The sequence below is a fragment of the Eimeria tenella genome, genomic scaffold, assembly GCF_000499545.2.
Source record: "Eimeria tenella Houghton genomic scaffold, Eth_scaff10, whole genome shotgun sequence".
Lineage (NCBI taxonomy): Eukaryota > Apicomplexa > Conoidasida > Eucoccidiorida > Eimeriidae > Eimeria > Eimeria tenella.
This window is the reverse complement of record NW_013541458.1, coordinates 401,854-420,133: the sequence shown is the minus strand read 5'-3', so window position 1 is coordinate 420,133 and position 18,280 is coordinate 401,854. Positions and strand designations below refer to the sequence as shown.

The 18,280-nt window shown below is 56.1% G+C and overlaps 4 protein-coding genes across 4 annotated transcripts in view; 2 read left to right on the top strand and 2 right to left on the bottom strand.

The window, feature by feature from the left end:
• Positions 1-2,027, top strand: part of ETH_00013210 (uncharacterized protein) — a gene marked incomplete at both ends in the record, with an annotated part of 6,164 nt that extends 4,137 nt beyond the window's left edge. The window contains 4 exons of the mRNA XM_013372568.1: positions 2-358; positions 545-1,665; positions 1,832-1,890; positions 2,013-2,027. Coding sequence (XP_013228022.1) covers positions 2-358; positions 545-1,665; positions 1,832-1,890; positions 2,013-2,027 — 1,552 coding nt within the window. The remainder of the gene's footprint in view (position 1; positions 359-544; positions 1,666-1,831; positions 1,891-2,012) is intronic.
• A 489-nt stretch (positions 2,028-2,516) lies between these two features.
• On the bottom strand, positions 2,517-9,210 carry ETH_00013205 (arginyl-tRNA synthetase, putative; the record flags this gene model as incomplete). The annotated part of the gene is made up of 10 exons (XM_013372567.1): positions 2,517-3,103; positions 4,114-4,182; positions 4,280-4,725; positions 4,953-5,419; positions 5,568-5,696; positions 5,880-6,411; positions 6,980-7,092; positions 7,346-7,433; positions 7,683-8,089; positions 8,344-9,210. The coding sequence occupies 10 exons, from the start codon at positions 9,208-9,210 to the stop codon at positions 2,517-2,519; spliced, it is 3,705 nt and encodes a 1,234-aa protein (XP_013228021.1).
• Positions 9,211-10,760: 1,550 nt separating this feature from the next.
• Positions 10,761-13,210, bottom strand: ETH_00013200 (uncharacterized protein; the record flags this gene model as incomplete). The annotated part of the gene is made up of 4 exons (XM_013372566.1): positions 10,761-11,804; positions 11,919-12,021; positions 12,228-12,384; positions 12,781-13,210. The coding sequence occupies 4 exons, from the start codon at positions 13,208-13,210 to the stop codon at positions 10,761-10,763; spliced, it is 1,734 nt and encodes a 577-aa protein (XP_013228020.1).
• An 878-nt stretch (positions 13,211-14,088) lies between these two features.
• ETH_00013195 (FK506-binding nuclear protein, putative) lies at positions 14,089-16,301 on the top strand (the record flags this gene model as incomplete). Its single annotated transcript, XM_013372565.1, has 3 exons — positions 14,089-14,101; positions 14,226-14,491; positions 15,513-16,301. The coding sequence occupies 3 exons, from the start codon at positions 14,089-14,091 to the stop codon at positions 16,299-16,301; spliced, it is 1,068 nt and encodes a 355-aa protein (XP_013228019.1).
• Between the last annotated feature and the right edge of the window lie 1,979 nt (positions 16,302-18,280).

Sequence of the window (18,280 nt, the reverse complement as noted above, 5' to 3'; positions counted from 1 at the left end):
GTGTCGTAAGGAAAGAGTGCTGGCGACGGGCTAAAACGCAGCAGCAGCAGCAACAGCAGCAGCAGCAGCAGCAGGGGAAGCCGTGCACGCAGCGACACAATATGGAGCAGCAAACGCAGCGCCAAGTACGACCACAGCAGCAGATGCAGCAAGCCAAACGGCAACAGCAGCAACGGCAGCAGCAGCAGCAGCAAAAGCCGCAGCAGCAACGAGAGCAGCAGAAACAACCGCAAGAACCACAGAACCACTATCAGGAGCAGCAGCAGCAAATGCAGGAACAACAGAAGCAGCAGCAGCAGCAGCAGCAGCAGATTCCAGCCAGGGCGGCGCTAATGCGGGCGCAAGCCGCACGGCTACTGTACGGAAAAGGCCCCCAAACCTAAACCCTAAACCCTAATCCCTAAACCCTAAGCTCTAAATTCTGATTTGTAGGCGCTAGCTTGGTTTGTGTGTATCAAAAGATGCCTTCCGCCTGCTGCTGCTGCTGATGGAACTGTGGCTGCTGCTGCTGTGCTTGCTGCTGTTCTGTTTGTTGCTGCTGCAGCGCTGGGAGCCAGCAGAAAATGCAGCAGCGCGTGGCCGAGAGGCTCAGGGGCGGCTCCTTGCTGCAGCAGCAAGAAGTGAACAGGAGGGCCATCGTCGCTGCTGCTGCTGCTGCTACTGCTGCTGCTGCTGCTGAGGCACGGACGCTTCCCGAAGACCGCATACGTCCCAGCTCTGGCGCTGCAGACAAGCAGCAACAGCCACAGCAGCAGCCTCAGCAGCAGCAGCAGCAGCAGCAGCAGCAGATTGTGCTGCTGCAGCATGACATAATGGAAGAAGTGGCCCCTCCTTGCAGCTATTTGCCCTATTTGCCGCGCGGCCGTCGCCTCCTGACTGCCCCAGATGGGAGCCCCTCCGAGGACCCCTTGGGGACCCCAAAGGGGGCCCCCCAGGGGCCCCCTCAGGGGCCCCCAAAGAGGCTCCCCAGGGGGCCCCCCCAGGGGGGCCCCCAGGGTAGTCCCCTGGAGGCGCCTACAGAGGGGCCCTCAGGGGCCCCTAAGGGGGCTGTGCCTTCCCAAGGGAGGCCCCTGGAGCTCTGCTGCCTAGGCCCTTGTGGGGGCCCCCCTGAGGGCCCCTTCCCAGAAACCCTAGAAGACCTCTGCGGGGGCCCCTGTGGCAGCAGCTGGGACGGCCAGTGCAGCCCTCTCGGGGGCCCCCCTGGGGATCCCTCTGGGGGCTTTGGTAGGAGCCCCCCTATAGGCACCAATGGGGGAGCCATGGGGGCCCCCAACAAGGCCGGTAGGGGCCCCTTTGGGGGCCCCAATGAAGACCCCAGTGGGGGCCCCCATGAAAGGCGCAGCGATGGCGCCAGTAGGGGCCCCTTTGGGGGCCTCAATGAAGGTCCCAGTGGGGGCCCCAGTGAAGGCCCCAGCGAGGGTGACGCTGGGGGCCTCTCTGGGGGCCCCTTTCGGGGCCCCTCTGGAGGCCCCCCTGGGGGCCCCTCGGGGGGCCCCCTTGGGGCCCCTAGTGAGGGCCCCCGTTCTGATAGTGGGCGAAAGGGCTTCTCGCTGGCGGGCTTCAGCGCTTTGGCGATTTTGAAGGCTGCCAACAAAATGAAAGATTTGAATAGAAAGAAGCGAGAGAGCTGCAGCAGTTCTTGTCCTGCGCAGGCCCAAACAGAGTGTCAGTCTAGGGTTTAGGGTTTAGGGTTTAGGGTTTGCGGCTTTGGAGCTCGCGGCCGCGGCGTAGGGACCCAAACGCGCGCCGCAGCGAGGCAGTGTGGCACTTGAGGCCTAGGCTTTAGGGTTTAGGGTTTAGGGTTCAGTGTTTGGGGCTTGGTGCTGCGCAGGGACAGATGAGGATGAAGAAGAAATGTCTGGGGCGGAGGCCCTGCGCCAGTCGTACCAGGTGAAGCTTAGGGTTTAGGGTTTAGGGTTTGGGGCTCGGCGCTGGTGTCTCGGGCCTAGGGTTTAGGGTTTAGGGTTTTAGGGTCAGCAGTCATGTCTGCGCTTGCGGTTCGCTGCATGCAGGAGTGCCCAGGGTAGAAAGCCCCGAGCCGAAGGCGTCACTACGCATGCAAAGTTGCATGCATGCATGCATGCATGCACTTGTTGCATGCATGTATGCATGCACGCGTTTTTTAACTACAGGCGGCGTTACGCCATGGCTTTGCATGAGTGCACGCAGCAGGCGCATGCATGTATGCACTTGTTGCATGCACGCACGCATGCATGCATGCATGCGTGCGTGCATGCACTTGTTGCATGCATGCATGCATGCAGTTTGCAGGCGTTTGGCATTGGGGCTGTGCCGTTTTGGGAGTTTGCGGCTGCGGGTTTCCCTGAGTGCGGTGGGGCCTTCTGGGGCTATAAATAAGAGTAACAGTTTTATTGTCTTTAATAAAATGTTTCAGTTTTGTCCCCTGGCCCCGTGAGGCCAAGGGTTTAGGGCTGAGAGTCTGGGCCTAGGGTTTGGCGCGCAAGTCCTAGGGTTTAGGGTTTAGGGTTTAGAGCTCGAGAAACTTTGTTGTTTCACTAAATGTCTTGGGGACCTTCTATCCCCAGCAGTTCAAAACTTTTCTCAAAAATCTGCTGCACTGCGCGGCACAGCAGCAGCCGCTCCGGGTGTACGTACACCTCGCCAGCAGCAGGCTGCACTCCCCTGTCTGATGGCCCTGCCTTGCGCAGGAAGCCCTCTTCCCGCTGCAGGTGCTGCTGCTGTTGTTGTTGCTGCTGCTGCTGTAGCTGTTGCTGCTGCTCCTGCTGCTGCTGCTGCTGGCGTTGCTTCGCGGGTGCGCTGTTGTTGCTGCTGCTGCAGCTGCTGCTGCCGCTGCTGCGGCGGCGGCAAGTGATGTGAGAAGTCTCATAAAAACGATTAAAAGTGCGGGCGAGGTCCAGCAAATAAGAAACGAGCACTGAGGGGTCGAGCGACGCTGCGCTGCGGTGTACGTACACCCCAAAACTCGCAGCCTTCGCCGCCAACCGCCGGCCCAACTCCGGCAGCAGGGGGGCCCCCTGGGGCCCCCTGCTGCCTGGGTTGGGAGCCCTCTGGGGGCCCCTGTTGCCTGGGTTGGGGGCCCCCTGGGGGCCCCCTGGCAGCGCAGCAGTTTGTCTGAGGCCCTCTGCAAGGCACAGCACACACGACTGGGATCTGTGCTGCAGCAGCTGCTGCAGTAGCAGCTGCGGCAGCAGTAACAGCTGCTGCAGCAGCAACTGCACCACAGCAGCTGCAGCACGAGCAGCTGCTGCTACAGCATCAGCAACAGCTGCAGCAGCAGCAAAGACAACTGCAACAAACCTCATCAAAAAGTTGAACCAAAAATCCAGAAGCAGGAGCGCACGCACTGCAAACGCCTTGTGAACATTTATTACTATTTATGTTATTTTATTTTCGTTTTTGCATATTAATATTTTTATAAATGGAATTAATACATTCACCTCGTATATCACAGAGAGAAACCAACGGAAAAAATGTCATTATATTATCTTACTTGATAAATAAAATGGTACATTATTATTTTACCTTATAAATTAAATAATCTTATGTTATTTTACTCTTCAAATAAAATAATATATTATTATTTTATTTTACAAATAAAATAACATTTTACCATATCATTTTATTTTATAAATAATATACTATAATATTATTTTATTTATTAAGTAAAACAATATATGACTATATCATTCTACTTTATAGACATAATAATCTAATAATAAAATAAAAGACAAAAAGCCAAAAAGGAAAAAAAACAAACAATACCTGCACTGCAGCAAACTCGCCGCGCGCGGGCCCGGCCGTACAATAGAGGAAAAGCTGCTGCAGCAACGCAGCCCGGCTTTTGAGGAACTCGAAATTCGGCAGAGACGGAATGGCCCAGCACCCACAGGCGCGCCGTCGCTGCAGCTGCAGCAGCAGCAGCAGCAGCATCAGAGCAGAAGCAGCAGCAGCAGCGCAGAAGCAGCAGCGGGGGCAGCAGGAGCAGCAACGCACACGCACAGCTGGATGGCAGGCCTCAACGCAACCACGGCAGCAGCAATAGGGCTAACCACCGAAAACAGCAGCAGCAGCAGCAACAGCAGCAGCAGCAGCAGCAGCAGCAGCAGCAGCGTTGGAGCAGCAGCAGCTCACTGATAAGTTCAGCTTTTTCTTTAAGTTCGGCCCCAAAGAGATCTGGGCGTCTTCGCTTCAACTCGCACTCTGCAGACATGCGAATTCCAAACCCTAAACCCTAGCCCCTAAACCCTAACTGCCAAACCCTAAACCCTAATCCCCCGCCCTAAACCCGAAGACCCACCTGTAGCCTCAAGTGCTGCTGCCATAAACTGCTGCAGACCTTCTGCTGCTGCTCTTGATGCAAGTTTGCTGCCGCTGGGGCTCTTCACAAGCCCCACACCCAAGTGCTGCACGTACACCTCACGCCGCTGCTGCTGCTGCTGCTGCTGCTTATCCTGCTGTTCTTGACGCAGCTGCTGCAGCTGCTGCCCATGCAGATGCTGCTCTTGCTCTCGCTGTTGCTGCTGCTGCTGCTGCTCTTTCTGCTGCCGCTGTTGCTGTTGCTGCTGCTGCTGCTGCTGCTGCTGCTGCTGCTGCATGCACTGCATAAGGGGGTTTGTCTGCTGCGCTACAATCACAAGGGTTTTGTCATTTATTATTTCTCTTCCCAAAAGAAACAATCTCCCAAAATGAGAAGCCTGCTGCTCGTCCGTTATCAGCAGCACCCAGTCGGCTCCGCTGTCCACTCTGCCCGCAAACCCTAAACCCTAAACCCTAGGTTCTGAACCCTTGACCTTACACTTCCATTTGGGGAGCAGCACAAAGGCTATTCGTTGCAAGAGCCTCACCCAACGCTCCGCTGGGTAGGGTTTAGGGCTTGGGGTTTAGGGTTTAGGGTTTTTCTGCATAAGAGGAGGGGTAAAAAGTGCGCGACACGGCATTCTAGGATTTAGGGTTTAGGGTTTTGGGTTTACCGAGATTTCAGGGTGGCGAGGTCAGTAGCGATGTACGTGTACGTCCCCCCTTGGCGTCGAAGAGCAACTGTGGCGTTTTCTTGCTGCTGCTGATGCTGCTGCGGCTGCCGCCCCTGCTCCTGTGGCTGCTTCTGCTGTGGCTGCTGCTGCTGTGGCTGCTGCTGCTGTGGCTTCTGCTGCTGCTGCTGTGGCTTCAGTTGTTGTCGCTGCTGCACTGACAGGCATGTGCGGCTAGCAACTGTCTGCAGCTGAGGAAGTCGGGCATTTAGGGGGCTCGTACTACTGCTGCTGCTGCTGCTGCTATTGCTGCTGCCTATGCTGCTGCTGCTGCTGCTGCTGTCACCTGGCTGCAACAGACCCCGTGCTGCTAGTAAGTCAATAAGATGCTGCATGCGCGGCAGCTGCTGCAGCTCGCCTTCTGCTGCTTGAGGAGACAAACGCAGGAGGCGCAGTTGCTGCGCAAAGCGCTGCAAGCCCACAGCAGCAGAAGCAGCAGCAGCAGCAGCAGCAGCAAACGCAACGCAATTCAAGCAGAAGCTGCAGGCTTTTTTGGTGGGGACAAAGGAGACAGACGCAGCAGCAAGCATACAAGAGTTAGCAGATGCAGCAGCCCACCCGAACTGAAAATTGGTGAATTGTCTTTAATGTTTTTGCTGCTGCTGGCGAGCCAAAGACTGCTGCAGCCAGCGACGCCAGGCAAGCGGCAGCAAAGGCGCTGCTGCTGCAGTAGATTTCCCTGCAGCGCTGAGCTCATACGCATGCAAACGACGCCCCGCTGCTGCTGCTGCTGCTCCTGCTGCTGACTTCAAACAAGCTCCAGCAGCAGCGGCAGCGACTGCCGCTGCAGCAAGAGCCCGCCCCGCGCTGCTGTTTTTGCTGTGCGTCCTCTCATGAGTGCTGTTGCTGCTGCTGCTGCTGCACACTCACCACGTAAGCCGCGGTAAGGTCCACTTGGTCTCCTGCCGCTTTTTCCTTAGCCAGTTCCTGCCAGTCAAGAACAGCATCTGTTGCTGCTGCTGCATCTGCTGCTGCAGCTGCTGCTGCAGCTGCGCTTCTGTTTCGCTGCTGCTGTTGCTGCTGCTGTTGCTTCAGCGCCCTGTCAAAAGCGGCCATATGGGAAAGGAAGGCTTCTGCAGCCGCATCGGTTAAACTTCCTAGGTCTGCTGCTGCTGCTGGTGCCGCTGCATCTGCTGCAGCGCTTGGTGCTGCTCGCCTCGTTAGGGGCGCCGGTCTCCACTCGGCCGGGGTAGCGGCAACAACAGCTGCTGCTGCTGCTTCCACCATTGCAGCAGGCGACTTCGGGCTTCCGGCTCCTTTTTTGCTGCTGCTGCTGCTGCTGCTGCTGAGTTGCTGCAGCTGCCTGTACACTTGAAGGCCCCCAAGACAAACAGCAACGGGAATGCCGCAGTCTCCGAAGTAGCAGCTGCGGCGGACTCTCAAGCCGAGAAATTCCAGCAGCCTGAGCGCATGCAGAGCAGCAGCAAAGAGCTGCCGGGCACTGCAGCAGCAACAGCAGCAGCAGCAAGAACAAGAGCAGCAACGACTCCAAAAAACTAGCCGAGGGCCCCCGGCTAGAAGGGATCTGGGCTCTAAGTGCTGCGTACGCCTCAGGTGTATGCACACCTCAGGTGTACATACACCTCAGATGTACGTACACCTCAGGTGTATATACACCGCAGGTGTACATACACCTCAGATGTACAGACACCTCGGCGCTGGCAAAAAGAAAGGGCCCAATTTTAAAGAAGTCAAGCGGGAAGCAAAGAGCAGCGGCAGCTGCAGTGCAGCAGGAAAAAAAACCATTTTATTACTACATTTAAAACATTATACAATTAAATGTAAAAAAGAAATGGTATTTAATGATTTAAAAAGCACGAAAGGGTAATTATTTTCTGTTTGCAGTTTTATTCAATGAACTATGCAAAAAGAAAAATGGCAATTCGAAAGTAGCAGCAGCAGCGAGGCAGATGCTCCAGACACCAGCGAGTAGGGCCTAGGGTTTAGGGTTTAGGGTTTAGGGTTTAGACCTCGCTAGGCAGTCGCCGACCAGCGCCCCTCTGAGGTGCCCCACGTGAAGGTCTTTTGCCAAATTCGGCGAGAAATAGTCCAAGTGCAAACGCATGCAACAAAGCCCCAAGGACTGAGACACAACGCATGCAACAAAGCCCCAAAGACTGAGACAAAACGCATGCAGCAAGGCCCCCAAACGCATGCAACAAAGCCCCAAAGCTGAGCCAAAGCGCATGCAGCAAAACCCCAACTGCGGCAAGAAATGCACGCGGGTGCAGCCCCACAGAATCAGCAGCAACATCCGCCACGCAGGCAACAGCAGCAGCAACAAAAAGAACAGCAGCAGCAGCAGCAGTAGTCGCAGTAGCAGCAGTAAAGGTTACTGGTTTCACGCCTAGGCGGTCCGGGTCTGCTGTCATCTGCTGCAGCAGGCGCAGCAGCAATTCATCCCTCAGCCGGAAACTTATAAACCTGCAGCAGCAGCAGCAGCAGCAGCAGTAACAGCAGCAGCAACAGCAGCAGCAGCAACAGCAGCAATAGTGGCAGCCTGTGTCTTATGTATAATAAGAGGGTGCTGCGGCTCGCTTCGATGCAGTGCAAACTGTGACATTTCGTTCTGCTACTGCTGCTGCTGTTGTTGCTGCTGCTCCTGCTTTTGCTGCTGCTGCTGCTGCTGCTGCTGCTGCTGCTGCTGCTGCTGCTGCTGCTGCTGCTGCTTACCCTCTTCCAGTGTAGTCTGCTGCCGAGCAAATTTCCCTGAGGGCGGCGCTGCCTCTCCACAGAGAAGCAGCAAATGCAGCACCATCAGCCAGTGCTGCTGCTGCTGCTGCTGGCGCAGCCGTTGCTGTTGGTGCTGCTGCTGCTGGTGCTGCTGCTACTCTTTTTGCTTTCGATGCTGTTGTTGCTTCGCTTGCTGCTGCTGCTGCTGCTGCTGCTGCTGCTGTGCTCGCCACAACTGCTGCGGGCTCCCCTGTGTCTTTGAGTGTCTGATGCTGCAGAATTTTCTTCCGCTGCTGCTGCTGCTGCTCTTCTTGCTGCTGCTGCTGCTGCTGCAGCACGATAGCAGTAGCCACGTTAGCCTGAAGCTCATAGCCTTCAACTGCGGGGCTGGTGGGGGTCACTTGAAACTGCAGCAGCGAAACCCTAAACCCTAAACCCTAGACCCTAAACCCTAAGTCACCAGTCGTTAAACCCTAAACCCTAAACCCTTAACCCTAATCCCTGAGTTCTAAACCCTAGGCATTCATCGCTTCATCTGGGCCTGCAAATGCAGCGTCTGGTCAGAGCCGGTGCCCCTAGAAGCCCGGCGCTTGAGTGCTTAGGGTTTAGGGTTTAGGGTTTAGGGTTTTAGGATTAGGGTTTAGGGTTTAGGGTTTGCTACCTTGAGCGCTTCAGTGTCTACACCGGCCTTCCCCACGTGAGCCCTCAGCTCTTCTTCAAGCAGAAGGCAGGCCTCTTGCAGTGTCTGTACACCGACGCTGCTGCTGCTGTTGCTGCTGCCGCTGCTGCTGCTGCTGCTGCCGCCGCCGCTACTGTTGTTGCTGCCGCTGCTGTTGCTATTGCTGCTGCTGCTGCTCAGTGGATTCGGTCTGTAGCTGCTGCTGCGGCTTGAAAGGGAGCAAACCCCGTAAGGGTCCCTCCTAGCTACACGATTTAAGGGAAGGACATGCTGCCGCTGCAGTTGCTGCTGCTGCTGCTGCTGCAGTGCAGCACGAGGGGCCTCAGGGATGAACAACGGGCAGCAGAGGCTCCCAGGGGCCCCTCTGCTTGGGAGCCCCCTGAGATTTGGCTGCGGACGAATGGGGGCAGCCAGTGCTGCTGCTGGTGTTGCTGCTGCTGCTGCTGCTGCTGCTGCTGCTGCCCAACAGAGAGCAGCCTCTAGAAGCAGCACAACAATCTGCGTCAGGTGATACTGCAGATTCTTTGGCAAATTCTTCTCCCGCGCCAAGGACTGCTGCTGCTGCTGCTGCTGCTGCTTCTGCAGGAGCACGACCGGCAGAAGCAGCAGCAGCAGCAGCAGCATCGGCTGCGGCTGATGCTGTTTCTCCCGCTGCAGTGAATTCAAGAGCAGCAGCAGCAGAAGAAACAGGAAGGGAACGCCGTTCAAGATGCATTTTGTCGCTTTTCTCGCTGTTCCTGCCGCTGCTGCTGCTGCTGTTGTTGTTGCTGCTGCTGCTGTTGTTGCTGCTGCTGCTGTTGCTGCTGCTGCTGCTGCGGCGGCTGCCAAGTGGCTGCGCAGTAAGGCCATCTTCTGTGCCCCTCAAATGTTGTGGGGCTCTCCATGGTCCCCGGGGGCCCCCCTGTGGGGCCCCCTTAGTTTCCTGGCTGGTCCGCTGAGGAGTGACTGGTCCTTGCTGCTACTCTCGCTGCTGCTGCAGCTGCTGCTGCCTTTTTTGCTGCTGCTGTTGTTGCTGCTGCTGTTGTTGCTGCTGCTGCTGTGCTCATGTGTGCATGCATCTTTCACTGCAATAACTCTCCATTCTTGAACAAGGGGCCCCCGGCGAGTGGTCTAAAACCCCAAACCCTCGGGCCTAAACCTAAACGCTCCGAAGCGGGATATAACTAACGGCGTCTAACTTCTCTGAGGGTTTTTGGATCCCGGGCTGTAAACTCCAAGCCCTAAACCCTAAACCCTCGAGCAGCACGCAAGACAAGGGGCCCCCAGTGAGGCATGCCGCCTCGCAGCTCTGGGTTTCCTAATGCCTTTTGTCGCAAATCTCACTTTTGTGCGCAATTAATTGAAATAAAAAGTCATATTTACATTAAAAGTCCCATTTAACAAATTAAATCGTAAATATCGGGAGAATTCCCTCCAAATGAGTCGACCGACCAGAACCCCAGGCGAGCTGAGCTGAACCACCCTCTCGAGGTACCCAGTGGGCCCCACCGACCAAAAGAATGCGAATTTTCGGGTTTTTGACATTAAAAATTATAAAATAATTACTTTTCAATTCAACTTTTTCCTCTAGAGCTGCGCTTCAGCGCAGCAGCAGACCCTCAGGTCACCCCGACGCCCCCAGCTCAGTAGCTGCGAGGGTTTAGAGCGAGAGTGGTCCGGCGTCCTTGTCTGAACCCTAAACCCTAAACCCTAAACCCTAAACCCCAAGCACTAAACCCTAAACCCTAAGCACTAAACCCTAAACCCTCATAGGTACAGCAGAATGGATCCACGTAACCAGCAGGTGGCGAACAACTCACAGCTGCGCTGGAGGGCCCTATGATAGCCAAGGGCGCCTTCTGGAGTCCCTGCTGCTGCTGCTGCTGCTGCTGCAGGTGCCACTGCTGCTGCTGCCACTGCAGCAGCAGCTGTAGCAGTTGCAGCAGCAGCTGCAGCTCCAGCAGCGGCAGAAGCTGCAGCAGCACAACATCCCTCCCCGTGCAGCAGCTCGCCCAAGGGCCCCTCTTGAGGCTACATAGAAAGGGTCTGGGGCCCCCTTAAGGGTCCACGGCCTCTAGGGGCCCCCTGGGGGCCCCTTAAGGCCGTGGACCCTTAAGGGGGCCCCTGGGGACCCCCAGCTTGGGGGGCCCTGTGAGGCCTCGTGGGGCCCTTTGAAGTACTGGGCCTTATAAGCTTTTGCAATTTGAATATACGGAGGGCTGTTCTGCTGCTGTCCCCGCTGCTGCTGCAGGTGTTGCTGCAGCAGCAGCAGGAGCTGCTGCTGCAGCTCTGCTGCAGCAACACCTGCTGCAGCAAAAGCAGAAGCAGCAGCAGCTGCTGCACGTGCATTTCGCTGAAAAAACCCGCAACAGGTTTTGTTCCAGCCTTTACTGACCTTGCTGCTGCTGCTGCTGCTGCTGCTAGTTCTGTTGCTGCAGCGGCGCTGATGCGTTGTCAGCTGAGCCTGCGCCGTCCTGCTGCGGCAGCTCAGCTGCGGCGGCTGCCTGCTGTTGCTGCTGCGGCTCTTGCTGCTCATGCTGCTGCTGGGGGTGTTCCTGCTGCTGCTGCGGCCAAGACTGCTGCTGGTAGGCTTGCTGGGTGTCCCATGTGCTGCCCTGCTGCTGCTGCCACTGCTGAGGCTGTTGCCAAGGCTGCTGCTGCTGCTGCCACTGCTGCTGCGGCTGCTGCGGCTGCCACTGCTGCTGTGGCTGCTGCGGCTGCCACTGCGGCTGCTGCTGCCACTGCTGCTGTGGCTGCTGCAGCTGCTGCCACTGAGGCTGTGGGAATTGCTGCCACTGTTGCTGTGGCTGCTGCTGCTGCCACTGTTGCTGTGGCTGCTGCTGCTGCCACTGTTGCTGTGGCTGCTGCTGCTGCCACTGCTGCTGTGGCTGTTGCTGTTGCCACTGCGGTTGCTGCGGTTGCTGTTGCCACTGCGGTTGCTGCTGCTGCTGTTGCCACTGCGGTTGCTGCTGTTGCTGTTGCCACTGCTGCTGTGGCTGCTGCTGTGGCCACTGCTGCTGTGGCTGTTGCTGTTGCCACTGCTGCTGCGGCCATTGTGGCTGCTGCTGCCACTGCTGCTGTGGCTGCCAATGCGGTTGCTGCTGCTGTTGCTGCCACTGCGGTTGCTGCTGTTGCTGCCACTGCTGTTGCTGCTGCTGCGGCTGCTGCTGCTGCCACTGCGGTTGCTGCTGCTGCTGCCACTGTGAAGGTTGCTGCTGCTCCCACTGTTGTTGCTGCGGCTCCTGCTGCTGTTGCTGCGGCTGCTGCGGCCACTGTGGCCGCTGTTGCTGCCACTGCTGCTGCTGCTGCTGCTGGGCTACGCTGCACGGTTGCTGTGGCCCCTCTTGGGGCTGGGGGCCATCTTGCTGCTGGTGTTGCTGCTGCTGCGGCTGCTGCTGCTGCTGCTGCTGCTGGGAAGTTGCTGCCTGCCGCTGCAGCTCCTGTTGGTACTGCTGCTGCAGCAGCTGCTCGCAGGAGAGCACACGCAACCCAAAACGCAAATATCTGGGCCCATTCTTCAAACCCCAAACCCTAAACCCTAAACCCTAAACCCTAAGCCCTAAGCCGTAGCTGCCTACCCCCATTCTTTGGTTGTAGAAGGCCTCATCTTGAGGGTCTAGCCACTCCGAGGGTTCCTCCTGCAGTTTCTTTTTCATGTACTCCTCTCGCTCCCGTTGCCCCCTGCAGCCGCATCGCAAACCCTAAACCCTAAACCCTAAACCTTAAACCTTCGTGCAGACCCCACTGCGAGCAGCTACTGCGCCTGCGCAGCCACCCCCTGCTGTCACGGGCTGCCGGCGCGCTGTGCGTCTTGCAGCCCGCAGCCCCCGCTTAGCGCGTAGGGTTTAGGGTCTAGGGTTTAGGGTTTAGGGTTTAGGGTTTCTTGCCGCAGGCGGCGCCACTCGAAGTAAGGAACGTGCAGCACTTTAAACCCCATTCGAGTCAAAAGCCGGTGCTTCAACTTCGTGTAAGAAGTGTACTGTTCAGTGCCGCTATAGAAGTGCGAAGGCCCGTCCACTTCTATCGCCACCGGCCGCGCAGACCCTGCGCAAACCCCAAATCCTAAACCCTAAACCCTAAACCCTAAACTCTAAATCCTAAATCGTAAACCCTAGGTTCTTCCCTGAAGCCTGGGACCCGCAACCCTCGGAATGGATTCCCGAATTCGACAGGCTCTGCCTGTGCCCTGGACCTCAAACCGCAGCCTGGAACTTGAACCCTTAGCCCTAAACCCTAAACCCTAAACCCTAAATTTGAAGCGTGAAGCATTAAACCCTAAACCCTTGCTTCTGGCAGCGCCCAAACCGTTAATGCCGAAACCCAAAAGCTCAACTCGCAAACCCTAGACTCTGCGTCATCACAAACCGAGTCTCGCAAGGGCCTCTGCTGCGAGCTTCTGACCGCTGCTCGAGGGTTTAGGGTTTAGGGTTTAAGGTTTGCCTGTGGGAACGCAGCCGTCTGCGTCTGCTAAGGGCCCCGCCAGCTTCTTCGCCAAGAGTTTAATAAGCCGCTCTTTCTCTTGGCGTTGCTCGGGGCTTAGCACTTCTTCTTCTGCGTCATACAGATAGTCCTGCTGCTGCTGCTGCTGCTGCTGGTCGTGCTGCTGCTGCTGCTGCTGGAGCTGGGGCTGCTGCGCGGGCTGGTGCTGGTCTTGGCGAGGGGCTGGTGCAGCGTCGCTGCTGCTGGAGGCTGCTGCTGCTTCCGGCTGTTGCAGCAGCAGCTGCTGCTGCTGCTGGGGTTGCAGCTGACCGCTAGCTGCTGCTGTACTGAGCGGGCAGCAGAAGTACCGCATGCTGCTGCAGTTGCTGCTGCAGATGCTGCTGCTGCTGCGCCTACGGTGTGCCTGAAGCTGGTGGCTCCAGCAAGCCATTGCACCGCTGCAGAGCCCACGCTGCATGCAGCAGCAGCTGCTGCTGCTGCTTTGGCTCAGTTTTACTGCAGCAGCTGCCGCAGTGGCGGCTCTTTGGGCTCTTTGGCTGCATGCTGCTGCTGCTGCTGCTGCTGCAAACGGCCGTGTAGCTGCGGCTGCCGCAGCAGCAGCCGCTGCTGCTGATAGGCAGCCAGAGGCTGCAGCTGTGGGGCCCATTTGCTGCTGATTTTCACTGAGAAACGGCGAGAACAGCAGCAGCAGCAACAGCAACAGCAGCTGGAGGCCCCGATGACTGGGGCCGTCTTAAGTGTATGTGCAGCAGCAGCGGCAGCAGCAACAGCAACGTCCAGAGAATCCACAGAACTGCTGCTGCTGCAGCTGGTGCTGCTGTGCTGCTGTGCCGCTAGTCGAGTGTGGGGCCCCGTGGGATGCTGCGGTTGCTGCTGCTGCTCCTGCTGCTGCTGCTGCAGACGCCTCCGCTGCAATAGAAACGCGGGCCTGACTCCGTTATTTTTATATTTCAATGGGGCTCCCTAAACCCTAAACCCTAAACCCTAAACCCTAATCCGCTAATCGGGGCCGCATGCACTCGGGTCCCACAGGTGGTCTAGTGTCTCAACAGTGCAGAGCGAGCGCCCAGCTGTAAACCCTAAACCCTAGACCCTAAATGCTGAAGGCAAACCCTAAACCCTGAAAGCTAGGGTTTTAGATTTTTGCCGAGTTTAGGAGCAGCAAACCCTAAACCCTCATCGTCTGCTCTCGAGTTCAAGGGCGCGCTGAGGCAAACCCTCCAAACCCTAAACCCTAGGCTCTAAACCCTAAATCCCTCAAGTCTTTGTTTGAAGCCTCAGGGGCTATTTCTATTCACTGTTAATACAATGGCTTTCTGGGGTAAGGCACTGCTGCTGCTGCTGCTGCTGCTGTTGGTGCTGCACCTCTCTACGTGAGTGCAGAAGATCGAGCCACTATGTTCCTGCTGCTGCAAATCGTATTGCTGCTGCTGCTGCTGCTGCAGGAGGCCTGCTGACCTTAAATGGGGATCGACTCCACTATCGATCCCACGAAGGGATCCTTCACTTAGCTGCGGCAGTTCCCGTCTGTCCCATCTACCTGCAGCAGCTGCAGCAGCAGAAACAGAAGAAGCAGCAGCAGCAGCAACAGCAGCAGCAGCAGCAGCGGGAGGCCCCTTCCTGGGTCCTGATGATGCGGACGGCCAAGGTGGTGAGGGCCCCCATAGCCAGGATCGGAGAGTTCAGACAGCCCATTAGGATTGTAATTTCAGTGAGTTTCTGCTGCTGCTGCTGTTGCTGCTGCTGCTTCTGCTTCTTGCTGTTTGCCTTGCTGCAGCATTTGTCATTTCTGCTATTGCTGCTGCGGTTTCTCGTGACTCCGGTGCTGCTGCTGCGGCTCAAGCTCGTGCTGCAGTGACACGCTGCTGCTGCTGCTGCGCCTATTCGTGCTGCTCCTGCCGCTGCTGATGCCGCGCCTATTCGTGCTGCTGCTGCTGCTGCTGCTTATGTAGCATGCATGTGCGGCTGCTGCCTATACAGCACAGTGCATCATAGCGCTTCTGTGTTCTGATGTATTTATGCATGTGGGTAAGCTCTACTTTGCATTTACATATATTTATTTGTTTTTAATATATTTAATATATGTTTGTTTATATATATAAATATATATGAATAAATATGTATCTGTAACATTTAAACATGCGAAACTTGCGCCATCCTGCACTTTCACTGCGGTGTATGTGTACCTCCGCACGCGCCTTTTAGTAGCAGCGAAGGTGCAGAGAGTCTGGACTCCAATGAAATGCATTTATTTATATTTATTTTTATTTATGGATTTATTTGTACAATATTCACCCGCGCTGCTGCTCCGAAGTCGAGCTGCTGCAGCAGACGCAGCAGCGCCGCGTGCTGCATTCCTGGAGTATCTAGACTTATAGGTGCAGTTTACATTTCACAATAATTAGAAGGTGGATTTAATTCATTTTTAAAATAAATTTCTGTTGTATTACTACTCTGCATGCACATAATGCTTCACTTTTGCTGCTTTTTGCCAAAGATCCCATCTGCGTGAAACTTCGCGAAGAAATAGTTTTCTTAATGCATGCAGTTGGGCGTTGAGGTGTACGTACACCTGACAGGCCCGCAAATCAGCACTTGTGGGCGGAAAGACTCGAAGACATGTTTGGCTTGCAATGCATAATTAGATTTTATTTTCTTGCAACTTTTTTGTTTAGAAAAGCAAAGAAAACGAAAACAAATTCGAAAACGTCTGAATGTTGTTTCTGCTGCAGGAAGACACAGAGTTTTGGCTGGAAGCAGCAGCAAAGGCCAGCAGCAAGACAGGCTGGGCAGTGCAGCTGGCGGGGGCCCTCGTGCCCCGCCCCGCAGACGACTGCAGCTGCTGCAGCAACGACTGCAGCAGCAGCAGCATCAAGAGGAAGCGGAGGGTCGAGGCCGACGCGGACGAAGTCCCTAAGCTCGTCGATGAGCAGCTTTACAGACAGCAGAAGCTGCTCAAGCAGCAGCAGCAGCAGCAGCAGCCGCAGCAGCAGCAGAAAAGATCCTTGCAGCTAGAGCTGGCGCCAGAGACTAAACGGACTCCGTCCCTGGTTGAGCAGCTGAGCGGGCAGAAGGCTCACAAGCCGCAGCAGCGTCCGCCGCCCCTCTCCCAGCAGCAGCAGCAGCAACAGCAGCAGAAGCAGCAGCAGCAGCAGGGCAGCGACGAAGTGCGTGCGGGCGACGTGTACCGGCTGCCGAGCGGGGTGGAGTTCACGGTGCTGCGGACGGGGGCCCCCGGGGGGCCCCCCCGGTGCGAGCGGGGCTGCAACGTAACGATTCAGTACAAAGGACTTTTGCTGAAGAACCGCCACTGCTTCGACAAGGGCAAAATTACTTTCTGCGTGGGGGCCCACGAAGTCATAAAGGGCCTCGAGTTGGGCCTCCTTGGATGCAGAGTTGGAGAGACCCGAAGGATCTCCATCCCCAGTGCCCTGGGCTACGGCAAGCGGGGGGCCCCCCCCAGCATCCCCCCCAATGCAGACTTGCTCTTCGAGTGCACCTGCACCCGCATCAAGCGCTGACGGGAGCCCCCACGGGGCCCCTAGGGGGCCCTCAGGGGGCCCCAGGGGGCCCCGCATCTTCGGGGCCTATAGGGCGCCCCGAGAATGCCTCTAGGGGCCCCCCAGGATGTCCCTAGGGGCCGCCAGCGGGCCTCTAGGGGTTCTATGTGGGAGCGGTGGGGGGCACCTAGGGGGCCCCTACGGGGTTGGGGGCCCTTAGGGGGCCCCTGGCCTCATTGAGCTCCCCAAGGGGCTTCCAGTCAGCTCGGTTGGGGCCCCTCAGGGGCCCCCAATCAGCTCATCAGGGGCCCCTCGGAGGTACTTAATTATTTGATTTAGGGCCCCTCAAGGGCCCTTTACTGGGCTCGTTAGGGGCCCCTATGGGGCCCTTGGCGAGCTCTTCAGGGGCCCCTTGGGGGCCCCCAAGCAGTTCTTCGAAGGCCTTTATGAGGACCTTCAGTGGTTTGGGTGATTAAGAGGGAGCAGCAAAGCACTACAGATGCATTTGCCCCTCGAATTGGCCGGAGTTAGGGTTTAGGGTTGAGGGCTTGGGGTTTAGGGTTTCGGGGTAGCCGCTGCTGCGCAGAGAGGGCCGCGCTCGGCCGGATGGGTTAGCAGCTACGGCGTGTGGCTCAGAAAGAGGGTTTAGGGTTTAGGGTTTAGGGTTTAGGTTTCCTTGTCAAGGAACAATGACGTATTTGCGCTTTTAATGATTCAATTTGCGGCGACGGACGCCAAAAAGACTGAAGTTGAATTATTTTGCAACAAGTGACCCTGAGCTTAACAGCCTCTTCAGGGTTTAGGAGTTGCCGTGGGCTTAGCAGCCATTTTAGGGTTTAGGAGTTTCTACGGTTTAGGGTGGGTGTCTAGGGGTTCGGAGCCTTCAGAGTTCTCTGCATATTTTGAGGGTTTGACGTTTCTAGGGTCTTTATTTTACATGGTAGAGTGTGAGGGCCCCTAGGGTTTGCTGAAGTTTGAGGGTTTGGAGTTTCTAGGTTTTACAGTTGAAGCGGCGCGCAGAGGGTTTTCAAGGGTTCGCAATTCATGAAGCATCTAGGGTTTTCCTAGAGTTTCCACTCTGCGTTTTAGTCTTTGGTGGCTTCTAGGGTTTACTGTTATTCCGGGGTTTGGGGGTTTCTAGGCTCTACAATCAGCGTTAGGTCTGGCACTCGGTTCAGAGTTTGGGGGTTTCTGGGGTTTATAACCTCTTCAGGGTTTAGGGACTTCGAGGGTTTAGGATCTTCTCAGGCTTCAGGAATTTTAAGGGTTTAGGGTTTTCTAGGAATTGCAGTTTCCATTTCAGGGTTTAGACTCTGAGACTGCCGTGTAGCCCCTGAGGTCACCTGTTGCAGCGCTGCATTTGCTGCACTTTTGACAATATCTGAGCTTTTCAACTATTCATAAATTGCTTCAATAGTCAAATTATATTTGTAATGATTTAGGTTTTACGGTTTGGGGGTCGAGGGTTTAGGGTTTAGGGTTTGCTAAGCTCTCTGGGGCCCCAAGGTCTGGGAGGTCATATGAGCTGCATCGGCGGGGCCAGAAGGGGAGGAGTTGCTTTAAACAAGAAAACATTTATTTTCCATTTTCTTTGTTCTTTTTTAGAGAGTGGAGCATTAAGAAAAGAGCTAGGGCTTAGGGTTTAGGGTTTAGGGTTTGGCCGCCAGTGCCTCTCTGGCTCTAGCTGTGCCTGCGTCGTCTTGGGGTGTACGTACAGGCCAGCTTTAAACTTTTCCCATTAGTTTACTTACCATTTTGTCATCACAGTAAAAGAGAGAAACTCACAGGGATTTAGCGTTCAGAGCTCTCCAGGGTTTAGTGTTTAGGGTTTAGGGTCTAGGGTCTAGGGTTTAGGGTTGAGGCTCACTGGGGTTTGGTTCCCAAATACGGCTTCTGAGGGAGCGCAGCGTATCGCTAGCTGGGGTTTAGGGTTACGGGGTATCCAGGCTCCAGGGTTTAGGGTTTACTGCTTCTTAGGGTTTAGGGTTTGAAACGCTTTC